We start from the raw sequence: 23,763 nt of genomic DNA on the forward strand, positions 1-23,763 counted from the left end.
AAGAAAAGATTTTTTTTCATACTTGATTATGTTTCAAAAAAACTATTATGATACGTACAGCTTGTTGCAAACCACAGTAAGTTTTTGTCCTTGAAGTGTTTCCAAAGAGACAACACATTTTCAGCAGCGAGGGTATGCATTTGTCAGTCATTTCTTAATATGTTTGTAAGAGTATACATCTGAGAGACTGAATTTTACTATGTGAAAACATCATGCTGCTTTGTTTACAAAAATTATTGATATCCGTAAAATTTTGTAATTTTACATTTTCTCTTATTATGGATTCTGTTTCTTTTGATTACAACAAGTTTAATGTATGATAGTAATGGAGGATACAAGAAAAAAATTAGGGGGTGTAAACTTATTCATAGACTAGAGAAATCAAGTTTAATGTTTTTAACTTTATAACAAAGGAGGCACAAGGTGCCTCCTACTTAAACAAGCTAAGGGAATTTCACTCATTTATGTTCAAAATTTAAAGCAAAGCAAAAACTGGGAAAGGTTTTAGAACTCCTAAAAAACTGTAACACTAAAAAACTACAATGTTTGTGGATAACTTAAATAAAAACGTCATTCTTGTAACGATTTATAATTTTCACACTGATAAGCATTAACATGTTACTATTCAATCGCTACTACTAGCTGTAAAATAGAAATTGATTTTGATTTATGGTGCATTATCAAAGACCTGGGGTCAAATAGAAAAAACCATAGATACAGAAGAAAAGTTTAGTAAAAAAAAAGTTAGAAAATCAGGAACTGACGCTATGTAACTTAAGAACTGTTTCAGAGTACGTAATCAAAACAGACCTCTGATTTACATGGATGAATCCTACATATATACCAGTCATACCAAACCATGTTGTGGAGTGACAGCTCTGACTGCAACCAGCCTCTGCTAATTTTTAAAGGAAAATAAGCTTGCATCGTTCATGCCAGTTCTGAAAATGGTTTCGTGAAGAATGCACTTCTTATATTTAAATCTTGTCCAAAACAAGAGTTTACCCAAAGATATGAATTCTGTTAATTACAAGCATTGGGTAAAACAACAATTAATTCCTAATCTTCCTCCAACCAAGTTGTCATCATAGATAATGCTTCATATGTAACGTGCATCTGAACTACACTTTGAATTCCAACACACGAAAAACAGACAAGATCAATTGGCTTGTACAAAATAACGTGTTGGAGTACAATTTTGAAACCAGAACTGTACAGTTTAATATAAAGGAAACCCTTTATCCCAACATGACTTCCTACCCTTTTCGATTTCAACTAAACCCCTTGGGATCTTTATCAATCGGACTCCCTGACCCCCTCCCAACAAAAACTTTTTGACCTCTTTTTTCGGTTATACATTTTACTGACCCCTTGACCCCCCTTATTTTATTGTGTCGGTACTCTGTGGTTGCAGAAATTGGCCCTGAATCCAATTTTCACATTTTCAGGACTAGCTGTTTGACCATGGAGAGACGAAGATCACTACCACTTGCAGGGACATTGGAGGCTGGAGGTTCTAATCAACAAATGACTGAAAACCTAAGAAAGGTCCTGGTAAAAGACTGAGGAGGCAACTATCTTCAGAGGAAGAAGACCCGCAGGTGGGTACTGTGGCGAAATTAATGCATCAACTGGGACTTCTTGTCTTCAGCTTAAAACAGAACATGGGGGCTGGGTTAACAAAGTACATAACCCACCACGAAAAGGACTGACAAAGATATACAAGGGTTTTCATGTGCTTACCCAGATGGATTATCGCCATTATCTACAGTGACACAGGCTACCCAGACTGAGGGATTATCTAGGGAACAAATGATACAAAATCAATTGAAGAATGAGTTGTCTGATGAAGAATTGAATGAGTTATTAGGGAGGAGATAGCCTGGAGAAATAATATTGAAAATCACTCAAGTTATTGACCCTCCTAAGGAGGGGGATATGGCATATTTTTGTGAGCTCTCTAGTCAGACGGACCTGCGTGATCATCTGGCACAAAGTGTCGTGGGCGTATACCAGGTGATATAGTTAAGAACAAAGCGACTATCATGGGTAGGAAAGATTCCCAAAGTCAGAAAAGTGTGTACACAATATATTACAAGACATCCAAAGGTGAAGAAAATGCGACTTTGACTATACTGAAGGCTAGTAGAAAATAATAGGGGAAATTGGGTCTTTGAAATTTGTTGTGCCTGGTGGTAGACTGGGAGTGTCAGTTCATAAGATGCTGGTATATTTGGCCAAAAACAAAGCAGACAGAATAAAAGTCTTGAAGACAAAGGAAGAAAATTCCAAACAAGATACCATTAGTACAGGGATCAAGAAATCTACCCTGCCTACAGATGAAAGTAGGACAGTGGTAATTAAATCTGAGGGAAAGTCTTATGCTGAGCTTCTTAGAACAACGAAGCAGTCTGTAACTCATGAGGAGACAGGAGAGGTCCTTTCTTTGAGGAAGGGAGTTAATAATGAATTAAGTATCCGTGTTAAAGGTATGTAGAAGGCTGAATATTTTACTACAATGGATGATAACATCAGTTTTATGTGAAAAAATAGCAGATTACAGAAATTTTTGATGCTCTATATATGTATTTTTCATATAGAAAGATGGAACCTTTACACTGATGGGAGAATCCTGCATGGACTGTTTTCTCTTCTGATATGGTAGAAGTTAGCTGCAACCATATTTAAACTTTTCTAACAATAGAATATTTTTACATGTGATTTGTAGTGTAAACATTTTAGAAATGGAATAGATTCCCTATCACATCTGTTTGAATATATAAATTTCATTAAAAAAAATTATAATTCTCCACAGTTTATTATTCTACATTTACCATGTAAAATTATTAATATTTAATTTTATAATAAGGTTGACTTCTAATTTCTAGAGATTGAATAACAGTGAATTACCTGCTTATTTTGCAATATTTCACAATATTAGAATCTATTACCAACACTGTAAAAAACCTGTAGTCAAAAATTTAATTTCTATTCTACAGAGAGTTTAAAATAAAAATTATTCTACTGTAATACTATAAAACGTAATGTTCCATTCTAATAGGATATTACATCTTTTTTTGAAAAAAAAATATATATACATATAAAATATACACCTTCTCTTTAGTATATGGATCATCATCAAATATTTTCTCAACATATGCCAATGTTTCAGTCAAAGAAAGATCCAAAGCAAGTTTGACATCAGATAGTTTATGCAGAGTTTTCCAATTTTCAACCTTAGCAGCTTTAGCCATAATCTAAAACGAAATAAGAATGAAGATTCAAGAATTCTGTTTCTGAAAATTTTAAATAAAATCAAAGTAAGAAAAGAAAATTTATAAATAAATAGAATTACTGAAATAGAATAACAGAAATTAAAATAATAATTAATTTAAAACCCAAATACATTAAATAAATTGTAAGAGTATCTGCAGAATCACTTAAGCAGGTTTACCATACCCTTATCTAAAAATCAAAGTTATAAAATCACATAATTAAATAGCGTACACTTAATAAAGTGTAAAAAAAGTTTTAATTTGTTATATATCTTAGAAGAGGTGTACAGTGTTGATTTAAGGCACGAATCAAGGATCAAGAAGTACAGTTTTAGTTACGTTCATGCCTGTAGATTGATTACCTAGCTTTCCACTTGACAACATCACTAGCAACAAAGATGGTGACTCTTGAATAGAAAACCTTCTGTGTCTTGCAATTTGCTAAACGTGAATCTGTGATTATTGTTCACTACAGTTCTGTAGAATGTTTAATTGTTATCCTGACCATGTGAATTTTTTACCTTTGGTTTTATAAAGGATCTTATGTGTGTCTCCATTACCTACTGATCTAAGCGGTTTGAGGTTGTTGCGACCAGCGAACTGGTCACTTGTTCGGATCTGGATTCCGTTCCGGAACCAGATCCAGCCTCACACCGAACGCCGAACTGCCTGAATGTATCGAATGCTCCGGAACCTCCGATACATTCAGACCTGCTGTTCGGCATTCGGTGTGAGGCTGGATCTGGTTCCGGAACGGAATCCAGATCCGAACAAGTGACCGGTTTGCGGCTTTGCAGCAGTGGGGAGGATAGCTGTGTGGTATGGTATACGGAATACTATAGCCATGATACGGTTGTTGTAACACACACACATAGCCATCGTTTATATACGACTGTTGCAGTCTCCAATACACGATTGCCTACCCTGTCCCTTCCCTCTTTATGCTCCTCTTATTGCTCTTCTCTCTCTCGACCAGTGTATATATACTGACCGTCTGCCTTGTTACAGACCATACATGAGGCAACTGCGTTTGGGTGTCAGACTGTCAGACAAAAAACTTATTTCAACTAAAACAAACATTCACGCTATGCACTCTGTCGAAGACTTGTTACGCGCCACCAGACAAAAGAACAAGAAATCCGGCGCGTAAACTACAAATTGGCGACCAGGCAACCACCTTCAGGGACGAGGACGATTGCATCACTACCGTCGCGGAGCGAGGCCACATTCTGTCAAGCTCCGAGGAGGAAGAGGATCGTGAGACGCAGCTACCGGATAACAAACTGGGATGCAACTTGTTGGAGGAGGGCGGCTACAGTTGCAACGACGAAGTGGAGGTGGCTTTGCTGACGCCGCTGAAACCGCCGATGGAAATGTTGAAAAGAATTGTGAAGGAGACCGAAGACTCGCTGACCATCACCGCAGCGCAGAGCGAGGAAGACACAGCGACGACCAGCAGCCGCAACAGGAAACGTGTCAGGATAGCTGGCGAGACGAAGAGCTCGATGCCGCATTCGAAGAAGCCTACGGAAGAAGACCGTCCGACGACCGGTGGCCAGAGCAAGAATACAAAACGTCAGAAGAGGATAGCGACAACGACCAGCCAAAACGACCCAGACTCACTGACGTTACTGACGATAATTTCCCTTCTACCCGGCATATTGGTAAGCCAATTGCCAAAGATCCGCAACGTGTACGTTGCCAGGATGAAGGCGATTCCGTACGAGATAGGCAGGATCATCCATCAAATCATTATAGCCTGTCAGTCGCTCAGACCTGTGCCCCCTGGCACAATGTTATTGAGCGACTTACCCGCGGAGTACCCAGACCATTTCTCAACTCAGAAGTCGTACCCGTACAAGGAGATGTTGCTTGTGAACGAATTCTTTCGGGAATTCGAGATCGGCTGTACATTCGCATCAGAAAGTACAGACCCAGGGACGACTCCTCCGTGCTCGTCTGTCGGCATACCACCGACAACCCAGAGTGGGAGCACTTACACGTCCTCCACACGTGCAGCTTCCAAAGATCCGCCTGCAGGTGTAGCATATGGAAGCAGTACGGAGCGGCAGTTAGACATCGACACGTTGTTCGCTGCTGCCAGCTCAAAAAGAAGAACTGGATCCGTATCGTCCAATATCTATATGCAAAAGGCAGGACAGTCTGCGGAGACGATAACTGGATCGCACCTCCTCAAATTCGACTTGTATCGGATGGAGAAGATACAGTCGACGCCACTGCGAGAATGGTGGCGGATTGCCACAGTGAGGGGGAAGGTGGTGCTGGAGGAGGGCAGCCGGATGATGTCCCTGTTCCTCAACACAGTGATGGAAGGCATCGACCGGATAGAAAAAGAAAGCCAAAACGGATAGCTTTATCCGACTTGGTGCAATTTATAGTGAATTACAACATGTCCCCGCCGGAGCGTCTGCTTTCCAGCTCCTTTTGGTTAGATTCGACCGTTACAGAGGAGCTAGACGACTCCGATAGAATTGTAAAGCTGGCCCTTAGGAAGGTGAAGCACATATACAACGGGTTTGATGTGCTCGACTTCATGTTGCATTACAGTACTCATCCACCCCTGTTCAATGCCCCCAGTAAGGCCGAATACGACAACATGTATTACGACGCTGTAGACAGCGTTTATGCGTTGGTCGGCCTGTTGCTATTCCAATTCGACTGTGAAGTTCCTAAAGTTAAGATGTTTCTTAACGTTCTATATAGGATATGCAACAAAGACCTAAATAAGTGCAACACTTTATATATACTCGGCCCGCCGAATTCGGGAAAGAATTATTTTTTTGACGCGCTTGCGTCATTCTTTCTGAATTCCGGCTATATTATAAGTCCCAGTCGTACCGAACGATCTATAGGTGACTCCTGAATAGAAAACCTTCTGTGTTTTGCAATTTGCTAAACGTGAATCTGTGATTATTGTTCACTACAGTTCTGTAGAATGTTTAATTGTTATCCTGACCATGTGAATTTTTTACCTTTGGGTTTTATAAAGGATCTTATGTGTGTCTCCATTACCTACTGATCTAAGTGATTTGAGGCTCAGGAGTGAAGCAGCCATTGCTTCCATTAATCAAGAATGCTAGTTAAAAGTACATAACAAACTCTCCTTTTGGTTGGATTAGTGCCATGTGATGAAAAAGTGCTCGTACTGAACAACCGTAGAGAAAAACTCTAATAGTTACTCTTATTTGTGATTCATTACTGTAAGTCAAATTTAAGAGATACCAAATAGCTTTAAAATCCTGATATTCTTTTTTGTAGATCCTGTCTTTATAAAATATCTAGTTCAATCATGATCAGATGAGAAAGAGTAGATGTTAAAAACAGATAACTGAACATGCGCCTGGGCACTGTTTTTAGCGCTTAACGCCGCTGACAAGCCTGCAGGCCCGGTGCGCGTCTGGTCCTGTTTTGTTAATTTAAATCATTAAATTGTTCTTGAACTGTATATCTTTAAGTTAGGAACATGATTTAATGAAATGGTCTTTTCAGTAACATTTCATTAACTACAAGGGTCATTCAACAATCAAACACAAACAGCTGCACAGCAAAAATGGTTTATAAAATAAATAATTTTTTTGTCTAGTTTTCGGCGTAATCGTTACCAACTTCTCTGCACTTGTCCCATCTTTTAATGAGTCTTCTTATCCCCTCAGTGAAGTATTCTCTACCTTGATCTCAAAGCCAGTTTAGTACTGTTTTCTTTACCTCTTCGTTGTTGTTGAACTTAATGCCACACAAAGCTTCTTTCATCTGACCAAACAGATAAAAATCTGAAGAGGCAAGGTAATAGCTGTAAGGAGGATGAGATATGACCTCCCAACCAACTTTGCCAATAGTTTTCAGCATCAGTTGTGCCGTATCAGATCGAGTGTTGTCTTGAAGAAGAAGCACACCTTTCCTCTGCCATCCCGGATATTTTCTCTTCAACATGGGTTTAACTTTGTTCTCAATCATGGCTGAGTAGTATAGGCTGTTGATAATGTGTTGCTCCTTCAAATAATCACAGAAAATCAGATCATAGGCACTCCAAAAGATGGTTAACATGACCTTACCAGCCGATGATTGCGTTTTGAATTTCTTATGGACAGGTGATTCAGGATGTTTCCACTGCATACTTTAATGCTTGGACTCTAGCTCCAAATTATGTACCTCAGTTTCATCATAGGTTAAAATCCTATCCAAAAATGCATCACCTTCGTTATTTAAATGATTTTTGAGTTCAGTGCAAATGCAAAATCTCTCAGCTTTGTGATGAATGATAAGCTCTCTGGAAACCCACCTTGCACAAGTCTTGTGGTAATTCAGTTTGTTTTGATGAGTTGAGCCAACACTTACTCGACGTTTTTCATCAATTTGTTCTACTGAAAGTTATTGGTCTTCTTGGATAAGTGAATCAATACGAGAATCTAATGCTGAGGTCGACACTGTTACCAGACGCCCAGAATGGTGCTTGTCACTCACGCTTTTGCGACCAGTTTTAAACTTTTCCATCCACACATAAAAACTCACACGGTTTATGCAACTACTGCCATACTGTTTGTTCATCTGAGAGAATATTTCTGATGGTTGTACACTTTCTGAAAGTAAAAATCAGATCACAGAATGTTGTTCTTCAAAAGTACTTTCTTTGAGTGCACATGCATTGTAGCTAAGAATTTAGAGATTCTTTACAAAAATATTAATCGAACAGCTGACTAACACTCTTTGCAAGGTTGCCAACTAATATTTACAAAAGTTTCAATTGTCTGCATTAAATGTTTTCTTCACTAAAAATGTTTGTCTATTTAACTATTGAATGACCTTCATATATCAATTGTCAATTCTGTTGTTTATTAAAGGGTGATTCAATTTTTAATGCACAAAACATTCATCCAACTGAAATTCATTGCCAACTATTTTAAATGTACAGAGAAGATGTGATGAATCAGACAAATATGTTGAAATAGCATTTGTTATTCAAAGAAGATAGAACAAATGCATATGATAAAATAAGATCTGAAAATTCATCTATCATCAATGACTTTTTTTGTACCAGAAATGCATTCTTCTGACTGATATCAATGCAGAAAAACATTATGAAATCTTAAAAAGTTACAGCACGCTATACAGAATTCACCTTAAACAGAATATACCTTAATAAAAAAATGCCTGGCTTGATCAGTCATTTGTAATTATTTGTAATATATACATAAGATAAAAATAAGTAGGTTTTGTGCAGATGACATTCCCTCAGCCATAAGATAGGTACTACAGACATATAGTAAAAGTGCTGAAAACTTACCCAAAACATTAGTCAATACTAAAATGAATAGTTGTATTATAATCCCGATGATAATCGGGACTATCGTTTATAAAAACTAAGAAAGATTGCAATGATAATTATAAAATATTACATTAGTTATCTAAATCTTAAATCTAGAGGATAACCTTCTGCCTAAATCTAGATCCTTTTGTATAAGATAATTAAGTTTTTGATGGACTTACCTGACCAGCAATACGACACTCAACCACTCTAGTGTTAAAATCATTTGAAGCTGCTTTATTCTTCTCAACAAGACTATTCGCTATCATTACAACAGCTCCATCAGGAAGCAAGACATCTTTGAATCTCAAAGGATTAAATTTTATCATTAATGAACAACCTGTCAATTAAAAATTAAAAGAAAAGATAAATAAAGGATTCTGGTTAACTGGGAAAGCTGTTTAAAATCAATTTAAAACCAATAATTATTTACAGTAAAGAAAATCCACTTTATTGATTTAAGGTGCTGCATACTGTATGACTGGTCCCGTATTTGATACTGCAAACTGATGTAATTAATTATTTAGACGGATGATATAAATTGTTTTTAGTATTTTATACTAACTAATTACATCATAATGTAAAAATACTAGTTTAGTTATTTAGTAATTTTTTTCAGGTTTGCAACAATGATTAACTTTTTATAGTTTCTAAAAATAACAACAGCCTTTATTTTTACTATTTTAAGTGTACAGTTATTAGAAAGTATGTGTCAAAGTGTCTTTTCTACTACATGTGTACAGACAAGTTATAATTTTTCTAACTATGTGGAAGCTGTTTACAATGCATTTCTTTTATCATTCCTTTCTTTTCTTACATACAAATTACAGTTACAATATATCCATCTGCAGCTATAACTGATTACGGCATTTTGCAATACAATTTAATGTTTATCAAATGAGTACCGACCACAACTTAGAGTCAATTTCACTGGTTAGTTTTTTATATTTTCAATTATATCTTTATTTAGGATTTTATTTTTTTATTTTTTCTGAATATTATCTTGAGATTCTTTATTTACAAATACACATGTTTTTTGTTCTTACATTATAACATAATATATAAATAATTATTTTATTTTTATCACTTTTTTTTAATAAAATAACATGATTAACTTTTTGTTCCTTCAAAAAACTTTTGTCAAACAAATAAATTTAGCAAACTGTCAAAATTTAAAAGGCAGGAATATGTATAATTAGCAGTAAATATGCGAGCGAGCTCCGTTACATTGTTCAGTCTGAAGTATCCAATTAACCAGAATGTAACATGTATAAATATATAACTTATAAATATGAAAAGAGTCCAAATAGTAAAATTTAACATTATACCTTAATTAACATAACCTAATTTGAAAATTATTACACAATAGATTGTTTATGTTCTACAAAATATGAACAGTTGTAGTATGTAATTTAGAGTTCAGAAATTAATAATTAATCAAAACATCTGTTTTTATTTTTGTAAAAAGTCGGATAAGTGACAATCTACCCACCATTTGCCAATTCAACAGCAATATTATGTATGGAGCACAACTTATGTTAAAAACATGTTATTTAAGTGACAAATCTGTTGTTAAGATACAACAATTTCATTGACAATTCAATGAAGGCAATTTTGAAGCAGATACAAATTCACAACAACTTATCGGATAATGAAAATAAAATCATTAATTACAAAGATAAATTCTCCATTTACTTAATAACAATATTATCGTAAGTGCTGCATAATAGTATTTTCAATTTTTTCTTTACTTCTTTATGTTAAAAGTTTTTACAGAAGTTCATCACAACATAAAGTAGAATTTTATTCTGTATCAGGCAGAGAATGAAAATATACTTACTATGAGAATATTTATCTGTATTTTAACCGATTTTAAATCATATACTTATATTTTTTATGGTTGATAAAGCAGATATTTCTGCAAAAATGCTAAAAAAAAAGAAATAAGTAAAAACAAATAATAATATTAAGCGATATGTAAATTTGGTTACTTTTATAAATAATTATATTTTGCAAATAGGGAGCAATTTGCTAGACTATTTGTTAATGATGAAAAGAAAACAAACTGAGAGTTATGGACAATCCATACATTATAAGTAGTGACTACATGAAAATGTGATGCCTAACAGAGACACATTACATTCATTTATATGTTATTGAATACGATCACTGGCAACCTTCCAGTAGAACTAAAACCGATATAATGAATCAACAGTCATCACTTGACAGGCCAAAGGGTACCCTTCTGCCAGTCACATTTTCACCATGAGCCAGAGATCCAGGATCAACTCAAAAAGAAAACCAGCATCAGTGGGTGACCAGCATCAAATCATGCTATGATTTGAGTAAGTACAGTTACCTTACAAGGCTATAACCATATAAAGACATTGTGCATGTTACTGAGGCACCTTCAAAGATATGGATAGTAATTTTTATAAAGAAAGTCACTAATGAAAAGATACATTAAGGTACCATTAAGACCATTAAGTAAACCAAGTAGAATATTATATAATTTCTTTTTTTTTCCTAAAGTGAATGTTACAATCTGTTCAATAAGTGAACAATAAACCACCCTCCTCCCAGTGACAAGTGAGATGAGAATGATATACATGTATGACATGTAAAGGAAGTGTAGTCTTGTACAGACTCAGGTCAACCATTCATCAAACATTTGGTTAACTGAACCAAGAAAGTACACCGGCATCCACTATCTAGTATTGAAATCCATATAAAAATAATTTTTACTAGGATTTGAACCTCAGAACCTTCAACTTCAAAAATCAGCTGTTAAACAACAGATTTATGATGACAAGTTAATTAACAGACTAGCCTAGTAAGCTTATAATATAAATTGGTAAAATACTTTTTCAAGTAAAATAAATTTAATAAGAATGGTTACCTTTTTTACCATTAAAAGCTATGGCTTGATCCATACCACCCCCAGCAGTACCAATATAATGTTCAGCTTCTCCACAAATTGTTGCCATTTCAGTTTTCGACATTATCATCTGTAATAAACAGACACTTAAAGATTATTTTTTATAATAAGAAAAAAAATAATAAAAAAAAAACACTTGATATTCATTATAAATGTGACAGACGTTCATCTAAATAATTCAGATAAGAGATAAATTTTTCTTGATAGGCTAAGAAAAGTTCTCAAGTACCAGCGAGGGAATTTTTTATAATAAAAATAACAAATATACTAGTAACATGTAAATTAATTCAAACCCAGATGTTACTTAATAAAAAATAGCCGTACTTAGAAAATAATCATATCTATACAATTTGTGAATATCTAGTGTGTGTCCTCCCTTATTCCTAATCACTTTGCACATATGATTTGGCATCAATTCAACAAGTTTACTATACATTCTTTTGACTTTTCATCATGAAACAATATAGATATTATTGTTTTAATGAGGTCAATTTTGTGGTACAATTAATTTTTGAGTCGTTTATTTACTATTGTTCAAAGATTTTCAGTTGAGTTTAAGTATGGGGAGTTGCCTGGTCATGGGAGCACTTTATAATTAATATCCCATACTTTGAAACATTTTTCCACTTTTTTGGCAGTATAGTATGATGTCAAATCTTGTTGGAACACTCCGTTGCCTCATAGGAATTTGTTAAATTGTCACAACACTTTCCTTCAGAATTTTTATAGTAATGAATAAGGGCTTTGTAAAACAATTCCAAAACATTTTTTTTTAGGGATCTTTAACCGATTCTTGGATATGAGTCAGTGATGTATTTTCATCCGATACGCTCTAACATATAGAACTCTTTGCCCCTGAACATGAAAATGTTGCTCACCAGAAAACACAACAGTCTTCTTTGGTCTGGTTAGCATGTGCTTTGACCCACAACAGAATTTTTTTGCACATTGCTGGTATTTAGCTGCTTTTTAGTTGGTTGACAAGCTTTCCATCCAGCTGAAGAAGTCACAACTAAATCTGTTCCACTGGCTACTAATACTTGATTAAAGTTCACAGCAGATAATTTTGGATGAAGTTTACTTTTACTTACTAATAATCGATCGTGTGATGGAGTAGTTTTTCTTTTATGGCCACATTTTCCTTTCTTTTGAGGTGAAAAGGAACCGGTTTATTTAAGTTGCTTTAAAATAGCATTCGCTGTCTCTAGTCTTACACCACACTGACAAGCTAATTGTCATTGTCATACTGATGCTCAGAAAGAGAAACAATTTTTGAATGTTTTCTTGGAGTTACATCCATTACTATATATTCAAAACAAACAATAAAAAATACAAAAATATGATTTTTTAATAAAAAATGAAATAAACATTAAAAAAATATTATTTATGAAAAACGCTAAATAACCAAAATACAATAACCTCCTGTCACACAGACAACTTAAAGAATGGGTGTGGTCAAGCAGTGCAGTCATAATACAGAAATAAACAAACAAATTCCTATGTTCAGATTAATTTGCACACTACTGTATTAACTACAAAGAGAGGTAAAACCCAATGTCTGCTAAATTTGAGATTAAATTCAGTAAGGTGTGAAAATTTTTGGTGGTTAATAATAATCAGCAGATATAATTACTATTAAATTGTTCAGTTCCATGCAAAGAAAATTACATTTTAAGTGAATGCTATTTTCCTCATACCTCAAAATGTAAAGAAAATTCAATTCTAATTCCTCTGTTATCAGTTACTTTGATCATTGGTGTAAACTAACAGCACTATTCAGGAATGTCAATCTGAAACATTTCTTACCAACGGAATTTAGCAACTTAGAATATAACAACTACACTGTATTTTGGGGATTTTGTATAGTTCAAACTGGCCACTGATTTATAATTTTAAATACTGGTATCAAGTATTACAAAACTAGTTGAATTTCTTTCCACCATCAATGCACTCTTATCCTTGGAAATGCTTACTTTCTTAGATAGTAATATGGTTTTAAAATTTTGATTTGGCAAAAGAATCAAATTAGTAAAACATTAATCTATAAAAATGTACTGGGTGACAATTAATAAATGACCACATTTACATAGAAAGTTTTGTGGTACTAATTTTTTTTTTGTTTCTTTTCAGGTACATATAAAGACCAACATTTGCAAAATTTACTGGTGTAACATGGAAAGGTGGAGCACACAACAGTAAGCAGCAATAGTGGAATTTTATTTTGCTAGCAATTACTTAGTTATCACTACTCAAAGAAGGGAATGCATGTTCTTCTTGAAAATTAATTCTGTGATATACTGAATCCCATAGAGGTTGTAACTGATGCTAAATGTACGGCTAGGTGTAGATCTGTACAGAATGAAGAACTGTTGAAAGGGTGGGAGCTGCAATCATCCAAAACGCCCAAAAAAATCTGCAGGAAGGTTGTCACAAGAAATTGGTATCAATAGAGAAACAGAACACAACATCGTGAGAAAAGATCTGAACTTGTTTCCTTATAAACTTCAGGTATACCACAAGTTGAAACCAGCTGATTTTCAAAGTTGTTTGGCGCTATCTAACACTATGATCGATTTAACTTAGCCAATCAGAATTTTGGAGAGAGGCTCAAAATAACTGATGAAACACACTTAATTTATTTGGTTACGCGAATAAACAGAATATGAGAATATCGACTGGACAAAAACCATGTGAGATTCATGAACGCCATTTGCATACTACAAAAGTAACTGTATGGTGTGCAATATCAAGATCATGGATAACAGGCCCATATTTTTTGAAAATGAAAATGGTGTTATTGTAACTGTTAATGGCGATCGTTACAGACAAATGCTTAGAGAATTTTTTTATTCCTGAGTTACAGTGTCAGAACCCCAATTTTGGGTATATGTTCTTTTAGCAGTTTTTATATGTATTTTCTTTGGTATAACAAGCCACACAAGTTATGAAATAATTGCAACAGACATTTCCCAATCATGTGAGTTTGAGGTTTGGTGACACTGAATGGCCTCCCCGTTCTCTAGACTTAACTGCTCCAGATTTTATTTATGGGGTTATTTAAAGTCTATGTTAATACAGACAACTTAGAGGATCTGAACGCAGCCATAAGAAATGAGATCCAATTTATATCAAATGAAACACTTGCAGAAGTTATGGATAAAGTGTTAGTTCATAGTCAGGAATGCATACAATTCAATGGAGGATATATAGTCTGTAATTTTCAAAAAATAGACAATGTTTGTTATTTTCCAGTATCATACTACTCACTACTTCAATTTTGTTGCTGAAAGTTTAACACAAATTAAATTACACTAAATATAAATGTGGTCATTAATTAATTATCACTCTCTACCTTGTTTTTATATTTTGGAATGGTTTAGGAATCAATAACAACTTTTGATTGTTATATTTATTTCATAAACAATGGTCAGTGTAACCATGTATGTACTACTTCTCAAATCCTTTGTTTCCTCAGTTCAGATGCAGTGAAGTCCAGTTACATTCAATTATCAGAAGTGAGAAAGAATGGATCAAGAATATGGGAATGGAGATGGATGATAAGAATGGAAGATCTATCCACAGAGGATCTATAAAACTATTTGACTCCAGTAAATGTGAATCATGCAGCTGAAATGTGATTCTTGCAATCTGATATTTCCTGTGTTTACAGTGACAACTGGCTCAGGGAGACAGCCTGGATGTCTAGGATGCTTTGGTCCGTACACATGCAAGAGTGGACGGATCGGAGTGGAGGGATGTAGTGGTCATCCAGAAGGGAGGGCTGTCGACTGCCACGACACTCCAACATTCCTGAACATAGCCTAACGGCGGAGGCCGAGGATGTTTAACAAGGTTAGAATAAAAATAAAAAAAAAGTGATAACTGGCTAACTACTTAAAAGAAGTTATTTAAAAAAAAAATTACAATAACAACTTTTATTGAATCAGAAAACACAAAGAGATGTCATAAGTATGTCTTTAATATTTACCCTCTAAATTATAAGAGGACTTTTATACACCTTTTTTAATAAATTACCTAATATTCTAAAAGAGCTTACTATCAATTTATTCAGCATTAAATAAAAAATTTCATTATGCACTTGACATACTGTTATAGGGCGGAGAGTAGGAGGCACAGATTCAATTCTTCAATAACGAGACTGACTCAAGAACAGTCTAAACAATGTGTGTAGGTTACACACACTTGCTGAACAATCCCAAAAAATTCAAACAAACCTATTTGAACAACAAATGTTCAAAATGTAACAGTTTGAGACTGTTAAGGAATTTTGTTGGCAGAATTTATGAAGCCAGGTAGGACAATAACCGCAGATGTTTATTGTGAAATATTAACAAAGCTTAGGAGAGCGTTCCCTAATAAAGGGCGAAGGATGCTAAAAAGGGGAACATTATTTTTTGCATGACAACATGTAACCTCATAACACTTTAGTGCTAAAAAAAAGTTTAAGTGGCAGATATTTGACAATCTCCCTTACAGCAGTATGTATGAAATTTTTTTTATAAAGTAAATTTATTTTTAATTTATTTTGTTTAACTTTATTATTTGACCAGAGGTTAATTTAAATAAAGCCTTCATATATAATTATGTATAAATTTATTAAATATTTATTTAAAATCTAAGGAAAAACCTGGATTAGAGAATACCTATCAAAGCTACGCAAAGTAGGAGATGCTCATTCTTCCTACAACTTCTGACAGATCAGGGCTTTTTAACAGACTTGGGAATAGTACATTACTGATCAATAATTTTACACTAACCAGCTTAAAAATATGTAGCAACAACATTTCCTTACAAAATAGCTATCTGAGAACAAACTAAACAGCTATTTGAAAAAACTCAGGAATCATTAAGGTATAATCTCGTTCATTCCTGTAGTAGTATAGGTATATGGAAGTATTCATCTAAATTACCAACTGTTCAGCTATACCCCTGGAGATCTAACTAAACATATAACCTCTCTTATTAAACATGAATAAAATAAGTGCTTACGTTATTAACTAATGCTGTAGCAAGGAATGCTGCACACACCAACGCACTTGAACTAGAAAGCCCAGCACTAGCAGGAATATTGCCGCTTACTGCTATTTCCATAAAATGAGGTTCATAAAAAACATTAACTTCAGCATTTTTATCAATAACACCTTGAATTCCACAAAGTATATAGCTTATCCATCCTACACTTTCAAATGAAATACTGAAAAAAAAAACCGATTTATATTAGTGCAATATCAAACCACAATGCATTAAAATAAGGGGAAAAATTAAAATAGAAAAATCAATTGCGGTATACATGGATTCGATTAACACAGACGTATATATACTTGTAAAAATATTAACAATCTGAGAGAAGATAATTTTGATAACAGTATATCTAAAACTTTAAAAATATTAAGGAATTATAATTGATGGCAATAATAGATGTAATAATAATTAAATAAGTATGTAACATTTTGGTGGAAGTAGATGTAATTTAAATTTTTTTTTAATTTTTTAATCTTCCAATGCTTCTTTGTGACTAGTTTCATAATAATCACTTCTGGTCAACTGTAACACTATTTTTTCACAATTGATAAAAAATTGATGATAAAACAAATAAAAAATCCTAGAAAAAAATGACTGTGCGGTAGTATTCTTAACAAAATAAACAAAAGAAAGAATGAAACAATCCTACTGTATTCCTCAAAAAAAGGATTTTTGGACAGTATAATGAAGCAAGGATAAATGAGCATCATTCCTCCCAAAATAAAAAAAAAAATAACTTAATGTTAAATATACAAATGACCAAGTATAATACAATTATCCGATGTTTATTTTAGGCACACAAATTTTAAATAATAAAATAATAATTTTAAAAATATAAGTAACTTTGATTTAAATTTTTATATTTAAGGCCTCTACATTAAATTTTCATCCAACAATAACCCAAAATATTTTTGACTAAATGCAAAGGAAAAAAATACTGAAGAAATAAAAGCACAAATCCATATCAAATACAAAAAAAAGAGTTCATTATAGTAAAATAACCTATTTACACTGCATTTAAAACTGATCTATTGTACATGGATTATAAGCAGAATTAATCTAAATCAATCTTGAGTTTTGTATCTCACAATTTCTAGCTGGATATGAAAGAATGGTATTATCAGCAAATGTGGTGATTGCATACAAAATGTTAATACTAAAAAGATCTTTAATAGAAATTAAAAACTATAAAGAACCTAGTATTGAATTCTGAGGGACTCCTTTATAAATAATTCTTTGAACCACAATTTTAACAAACTGCCTTCTATTCATAAGGTGTAACTATAAACCAATTTTAGGGTTTACCGTGAACCAACAGCTGATTACAGTTTAGAAAACAAATATTTATACTCAACTATATAAACTGTAGGGAGGAGGTGGAATTGAAGGCTGAACAATTCGGCCAGGCCATCAAGACTGGCTGCGATAGGGTCCTATGGTGGCCTCGGCCAATGGTCAGACCCTTAGGTAGTGGACAATTCATTGATCAGAGAGTGCCTGCAGCCGTCTGTTAAATGCAGGTGGAAAGCTAGGAAAAAGTGGTGGTTCTCTGACCTTAGCATCTGCGCGCAAGAGTTAGGTCTGCTAAGAGAAGATACCAGTGTTGCTGCCTAATGGGGATTATCGATGTTGCCGTGTGTGCTGAGGGTCTGCGGATCTACCGATGCATCCGTAATGCATACATTCATGCCATCAAGTAAGCCAAACTCAAGTTTTGGCAAGACTTCATGCGCGAGTTACAGCACAATCCCTGGCAGCTCACGAAGTCATGTTACCAGCCAAAGCCATTGCATGTGCTGTCCAGTATTTGATGCGGGTTTGGTGGTTGTGACCACACGTTAACATCAGAGACGACTTACCAGGCGTTCCTGGATACTCTGTTTCCAGATGCACCAGAAGGTGAAGCAGACGTCGGCGTTAGGGTGGGTGAGACACCATTCCTTGGCGTAGATATAGACAGAGTGGTTTCTTGAATGGCACTGGGGACTGATCAACTTGACCGAATATATTTTCTATCATGTACTGCCTGTCATAAGAGAGCTGTTTGGCAGGCTTGGGGTGCCTAAGCTGAGGTTGCTTTCCAACTTGTTGGATGGTGGCTTTGGTGAGGGTGCTCTTAAAATCAGGAAAGGATCCGAATGAGGTCAGCAGTTATTGATCAATCAGCCTCTTGCCAGTAATTGGCAAGTTGGTTGAAAGGCAGGCTGTGGAACAGCTCTGGGAAAACATCGATATGAACTCACTTCTAAATCAAGGCCAGTATGGCTTCATGAAAGGGATTGGCACTGAGGATTGTATTTTAAATGCTCTTCCCGAGGTGGAGGCACCAACTGTAAATATGTTTTGGCAATTTTTATTGACAAAGAGGCAGCATTTACTTCCTCATTTTGGAGTTCTGTCTTCTATGAGTTGGAACGCCGCAATGTTCCTGTAGCCCTGCAGGCCGTAATATGTGACTACTTGTCTGATCATACAGCTCTGTTCAAGGATGCACACCTAGTTGTGAAAAAGGCCATCACCAGGGGAAGCCCACAGGGCTATGTTCTCAGTCCCTTGCTGTGGAACCTGGTATTTGATGGATTTTTGGGACTGACATTCCTGGAAGGGGTTACAGCCCAGGCTTTCGCCGATGACTGTCTTCTGTTAGTTTGTGGTAACTCACGATCGCAACTAGAAGACCGAGCGCAGGTGGCATTGTCAACCATAGAGGGCTGGATGGACATTCAAAATTTAAAGATTTCTGTGCTGAAGATGAAGTTTATGCTTCTCAAGAGTGCAGACAAATTAATACACAGTCGTAACCCCTGTATTAAGTACAAAGGCTGTACAATCAGCCAAGTTCGAGTTCAGAAGTACCTAGATGTTTTGTTTGATGAGAAGTTGCTGTTTAGCAATCACATTAGGCAAGTAGCGGCAGACACCATCTCTGTGATGCACATCCTTAGGATTGCTCAAAAAGATTACAGACTGTCGGACCATCATTTGAACATGGTGTACCGAGGTGTCTTCAAAAGTACGACCACACGCAGTTTCTGTTTGAGCACATAGATAGGAAAGAAATCAAGCACTAATTCAAAATTTAAGGATGCACTAGTGGTTTTAAAACAACCTTCCTCGGGGCTACCACTGTATTGGAAAAGACTCTCCTAATCAATTTAGTGGTGAAAGTTCAGGCAGCCATGTGGAAATTGCGAAGAAGCAAGAGACCAAGGTATTTGGGATGTGGTTTTGGGCTGGACCTGTACTGGAACAGAAGTGACCTCAATGCACCGGTTCTAAATTTCACCCATCTCCCGCCTGGGAAGGAGGCTTTACAGCCTCACAATGGAAGTATGGCATGCCACGACTAAGGGAAGGTCCTTGTACAGATTTATACAGGATCTGAGGGGGATGGTATGCCTCTCCTTCACTTTGAAGGGCAACAGGAGCCCAAGTACTCTCCAACCATGCAAATTTAAACCAATATTTTTTTTTGGTTCCGTCTAGCAGCTGATGAGCTGTGCGTCTGCAGGAAGGTCCAGTCAAATGAATACATGATGTTCGACCGCCCAGCTCTTGGGAGGGCCAGAACTCAAGCCACCCTGGAACTTAAGAGGTCAAGGGGAAATCTGGCCACTCACAAGCAGTGAGTCAATGTGGCAAGAGCCGTATTGTCGGGCCGTGTGAGAGTTCCTTGATGCGGTTGCTTCGTTCAACCGACTCTGTAGTTTGCCTAAGGGAACAGACTCCTACCATGCTGCTGTAAAAAGCTAACCGAGAGATATGGCTGGCTACCAGCCAGGTTAAGGCTCCAGGCGCTTTAATGGTGGAAAGGTACTTGCTGGCATTCAGCGACCTAGGCGAGGCAGTGAATTGTTGTCTTTGACAAGATAAATTTAATTATTGATAGCCATATATGTTTTAGTAGTTGACAGGGTGCGCCTACGCATTTTAGTGATATGAAATTGGGCAGTGGGACACGCAAACGAGTGGTGTATGCTACTACGCTTATTCTGCTCACGCTTTTAGGTTATCTCTAGGAGCTAGTTAGGACATTGGTCACTAAACTGTTTTGAGGCTCAGTAGCCATTTGTCTCAGCAGAGATTTGGTCTTATGTTTTAGGGCAACCAAATGGGGTGGGGTGGGAGAAATGCCAAGCAAACCAATCAGTTATACTCAAGTGTATCAAGAGCTTTATATATGTCCAGAAACCTTATAAACTGCATTCATCTGTTCATTACTTGAGTTATAAAACGATACAAAACTATTCCAGTGCTAAGACCATCTCAGAATCCAATTTATGAATCAGAGAAATTATAACATAAATAAATTTCAGTAGGCATATGTTTATCATGATTTGAAAAACATATTCCAAATTAATCACATCATTTGATGTTACTGAAATCATTCACAAAAAAACTGTGGACTAACTGGAAAAACTATAAATCAATCATTTTGCTTATATTTCTTGAAAAGATTTTATGTAATCTGAAAATATACAGCAATATTCCATCATGTAAGGTTTTTTCACAGCAAGTTGTTCTTTGTTTAATCTATAGATGTTAGCCTATTATAAATGATAATTTTGCAAAACTGTTGGTTAAATAAACAAAATTTTTTTATGTATGAAAATGCAAGAAGTTGATATTCTGAATAAAAAAATATAGTGGATTTATGGCAAAAAAGTTAAAAGCAGTAGAAATCTAAAAAATAGTTGTATATACAATCACTTTCATGTTACTACACGAGTGATCATTTTCCTGTTACTGCATGTGCCTCCTCTCAACCATCTATTGTTCTAGACAAAAAATTGAGTTCAGTACCTGTTCTACAACTGTGATATGTATTTGTGTTGTTAGTTTGTGATAACTTCATTTATTTGCCGACCTCCGTGGTACGAGTGGTAGCATCTTGGTCTTTCATCCAGAAGTCCCAGGTTCAAATCCTGGTCAGGTATGGCATTTTCACACGCTACAAATCATCTCATATCATCCTCTTAAGTATTACCTAACGATGGTCCCGGAGGTGTGAGACTTAATTTATTTAACTTTTATTATAATCTTTTTTATATATACTAGGGGCCTGTGCTCCCTAGCCGCTTTGCGACCCAACCCCGTTACAGTGGGGTAAAAGACTGAAAACAATAAAATTAATGTTTCTGGTAGGAAAATAAAATTAAGTCTCAAGTTACTGCGATTTTCATATTTGCAGTATTTTTCTTGACATGTTGTAGCGTACAGATAACCAATGTTCACTCATATCGCTACTCAAAGTCGAGGAAAAATTTTGGATGAGGCCTCATTAGATGTTCTCCAAGTGTTTTAAGTCACCGGCTGTCCCAGTAGATCAATAAAGTCTCAGTAGATCTCAAGTTATTGCAATTTTCATATTTTCAGCATTTTATAATATCGGGAGGATTATAATTTTTTTTTATTAACTTATATTTTACAAATAATGTTAAGTCTTTAGAGCTAGGATGGATTGTATTGTTCGTAGATTGAAATTAGATGAAATGAAACCATATAACCATATTCTTCTACTAGGACAGTTGAATTTATTTTGTACAATACTAAATAACACTAGTCACATTAGACCAAGAAATACATGACCGCGCCAGATGGGATTCTTCACTCGAATGCATGTATAAAACTGGCTCGCAGGCCAGCGAGTCAGTTGCCCACCAATTATAATTACATAAATTATAATTCTAACATACATTATCACAAATACAAAAATTAATAAATAAAAGTGATTACATAAAAATCTTGAAAATACACAAGAATTTGAAGCTACTTTAAGTACAAATTGCAATATTGCAGACGGCAAAAAACTACAAAAACAGATAAAATTAAAAATAGAAGTTAAAGAAATTTCATTCATTACATTCAGCATCACTCAGGTTAGTATAAACATCTGAATTTGGAAGAATAATAGTTCTTTTTACTATTGTATTGTTAATTTTTACATCAGCTACTCTAACTAGTCCATCATCACCTAGATAAACCTTAACAATTATTCCCAATTGCTACATTGGTGGAGAGAGATTACTTTCTTTTACTACAATTACAGTGCCAACACAAATCTTATTATTGGAGATCTTACATTTATTCTTCTGCTGCAAGGAATGTAAATAGTCATTTGACCATGTTTTCCAGAAGTCTTACAATATTTTTTTGTAAAGCTGCCACCTAGTAAGTCTATTTATATTAATGCCTGAGAAATCAGGATTAGGTAAGAAGTTAACAAAGTAAAGGTTAAAAAATGTCCAGAAATAAGTGGAGCTGGATCAGAGGAATTGGTTGATGACAAGTATAATGGTCTGGAGTTTAAGCATGCTTTTATCTGAATAAATAAAGTGGATAACTCTTCGTAATTTAAAACAGAATTTCCCATGACTCTTCGTAGGTGAAATTTCATGCTCTTCACAGCAGCTTCCCACAAACCACCCCAACTTGGAGAGTATGGAGGAAGGAAAGACCACTTTATGCTGTTTGAGGTATAGAAAGATTTAATTTTGGAATTAGCAATATCGGTTTTAAGAAAGTCATACGTTTCTTGAAGATAACGATTTGCACTGCAGAAGTTTTTTCCATTACCAGAAAAAATATAAGAAGGCAATCCTCGGCAACCTACAAATCTTTGTAGGATAGCTATAAAACTTTCTGTAGATAAATCAGTTACACAAGTTCAAGGTGTACTGCCTTCATGCTGAGACATACAAACAATGCAATGTAAGCTTTAATAGTCACAGGATTAGTAGGTCGAGTACGCCGCTCACCGTGATGAATAAGTATTGGACCCGCATAGTCAACACCAGTTGAATGGAACGGTCTGGAAATTGTGACTTTCTTTTGGCAGTTGTCCGAGTAACTGACTCTGAGGCTGAGCTCTAAAACGAAAACATGTCACACTTATTAATGACCGAACGAACTATGATTTAAAATTGAGCTATGATTTATGATTTTTGAATATCTCTGTCTAAGTGACGAATGAATTAATTGTAATCCTTCATGTAACAATCTTAAATGTTCATGGAAAATAATCAATTAAGTAAGATGACTATGAGGACATAAAATTACAGGATGTTTAGCATTTAAAGACAAATTTGAAAAATTTAAACGACCTCCAATGCGAATAATTCTATTTTGATCTAAAAATGCATTTATAGAGACACTAATTTGCTTTTCTTTGATACAGCCATATT

At 35.1% G+C, this 23,763-nt stretch overlaps 1 protein-coding gene across 4 annotated transcripts in view; it reads right to left on the reverse strand.

Moving 5' to 3' along the window:
- Window positions 1–23,763, reverse strand: part of LOC142329461 (N-acetylgalactosamine kinase-like) — a 241,443-nt gene that overhangs the window by 205,191 nt on the left and 12,489 nt on the right. For all 4 annotated transcript variants that reach the window (XR_012757514.1, XR_012757513.1, XM_075374115.1 and 1 more), the window contains exons 3-6: window positions 16,547–16,751; window positions 11,498–11,606; window positions 8,781–8,938; window positions 3,114–3,257 (exon numbers count right to left, since the gene is read on the reverse strand). Coding sequence is in view for 2 of the 4 variants with exons in the window: in XM_075374115.1 (XP_075230230.1) it covers window positions 3,114–3,257; window positions 8,781–8,938; window positions 11,498–11,606; window positions 16,547–16,751 (616 nt within the window). In the remaining 2 variants the exon portion in view is untranslated. The remainder of the gene's footprint in view (window positions 1–3,113; window positions 3,258–8,780; window positions 8,939–11,497; window positions 11,607–16,546; window positions 16,752–23,763) is intronic.

Source organism: Lycorma delicatula, chromosome 8, assembly GCF_047948215.1.
Source record: "Lycorma delicatula isolate Av1 chromosome 8, ASM4794821v1, whole genome shotgun sequence".
Classification (NCBI taxonomy): domain Eukaryota; kingdom Metazoa; phylum Arthropoda; class Insecta; order Hemiptera; family Fulgoridae; genus Lycorma; species Lycorma delicatula.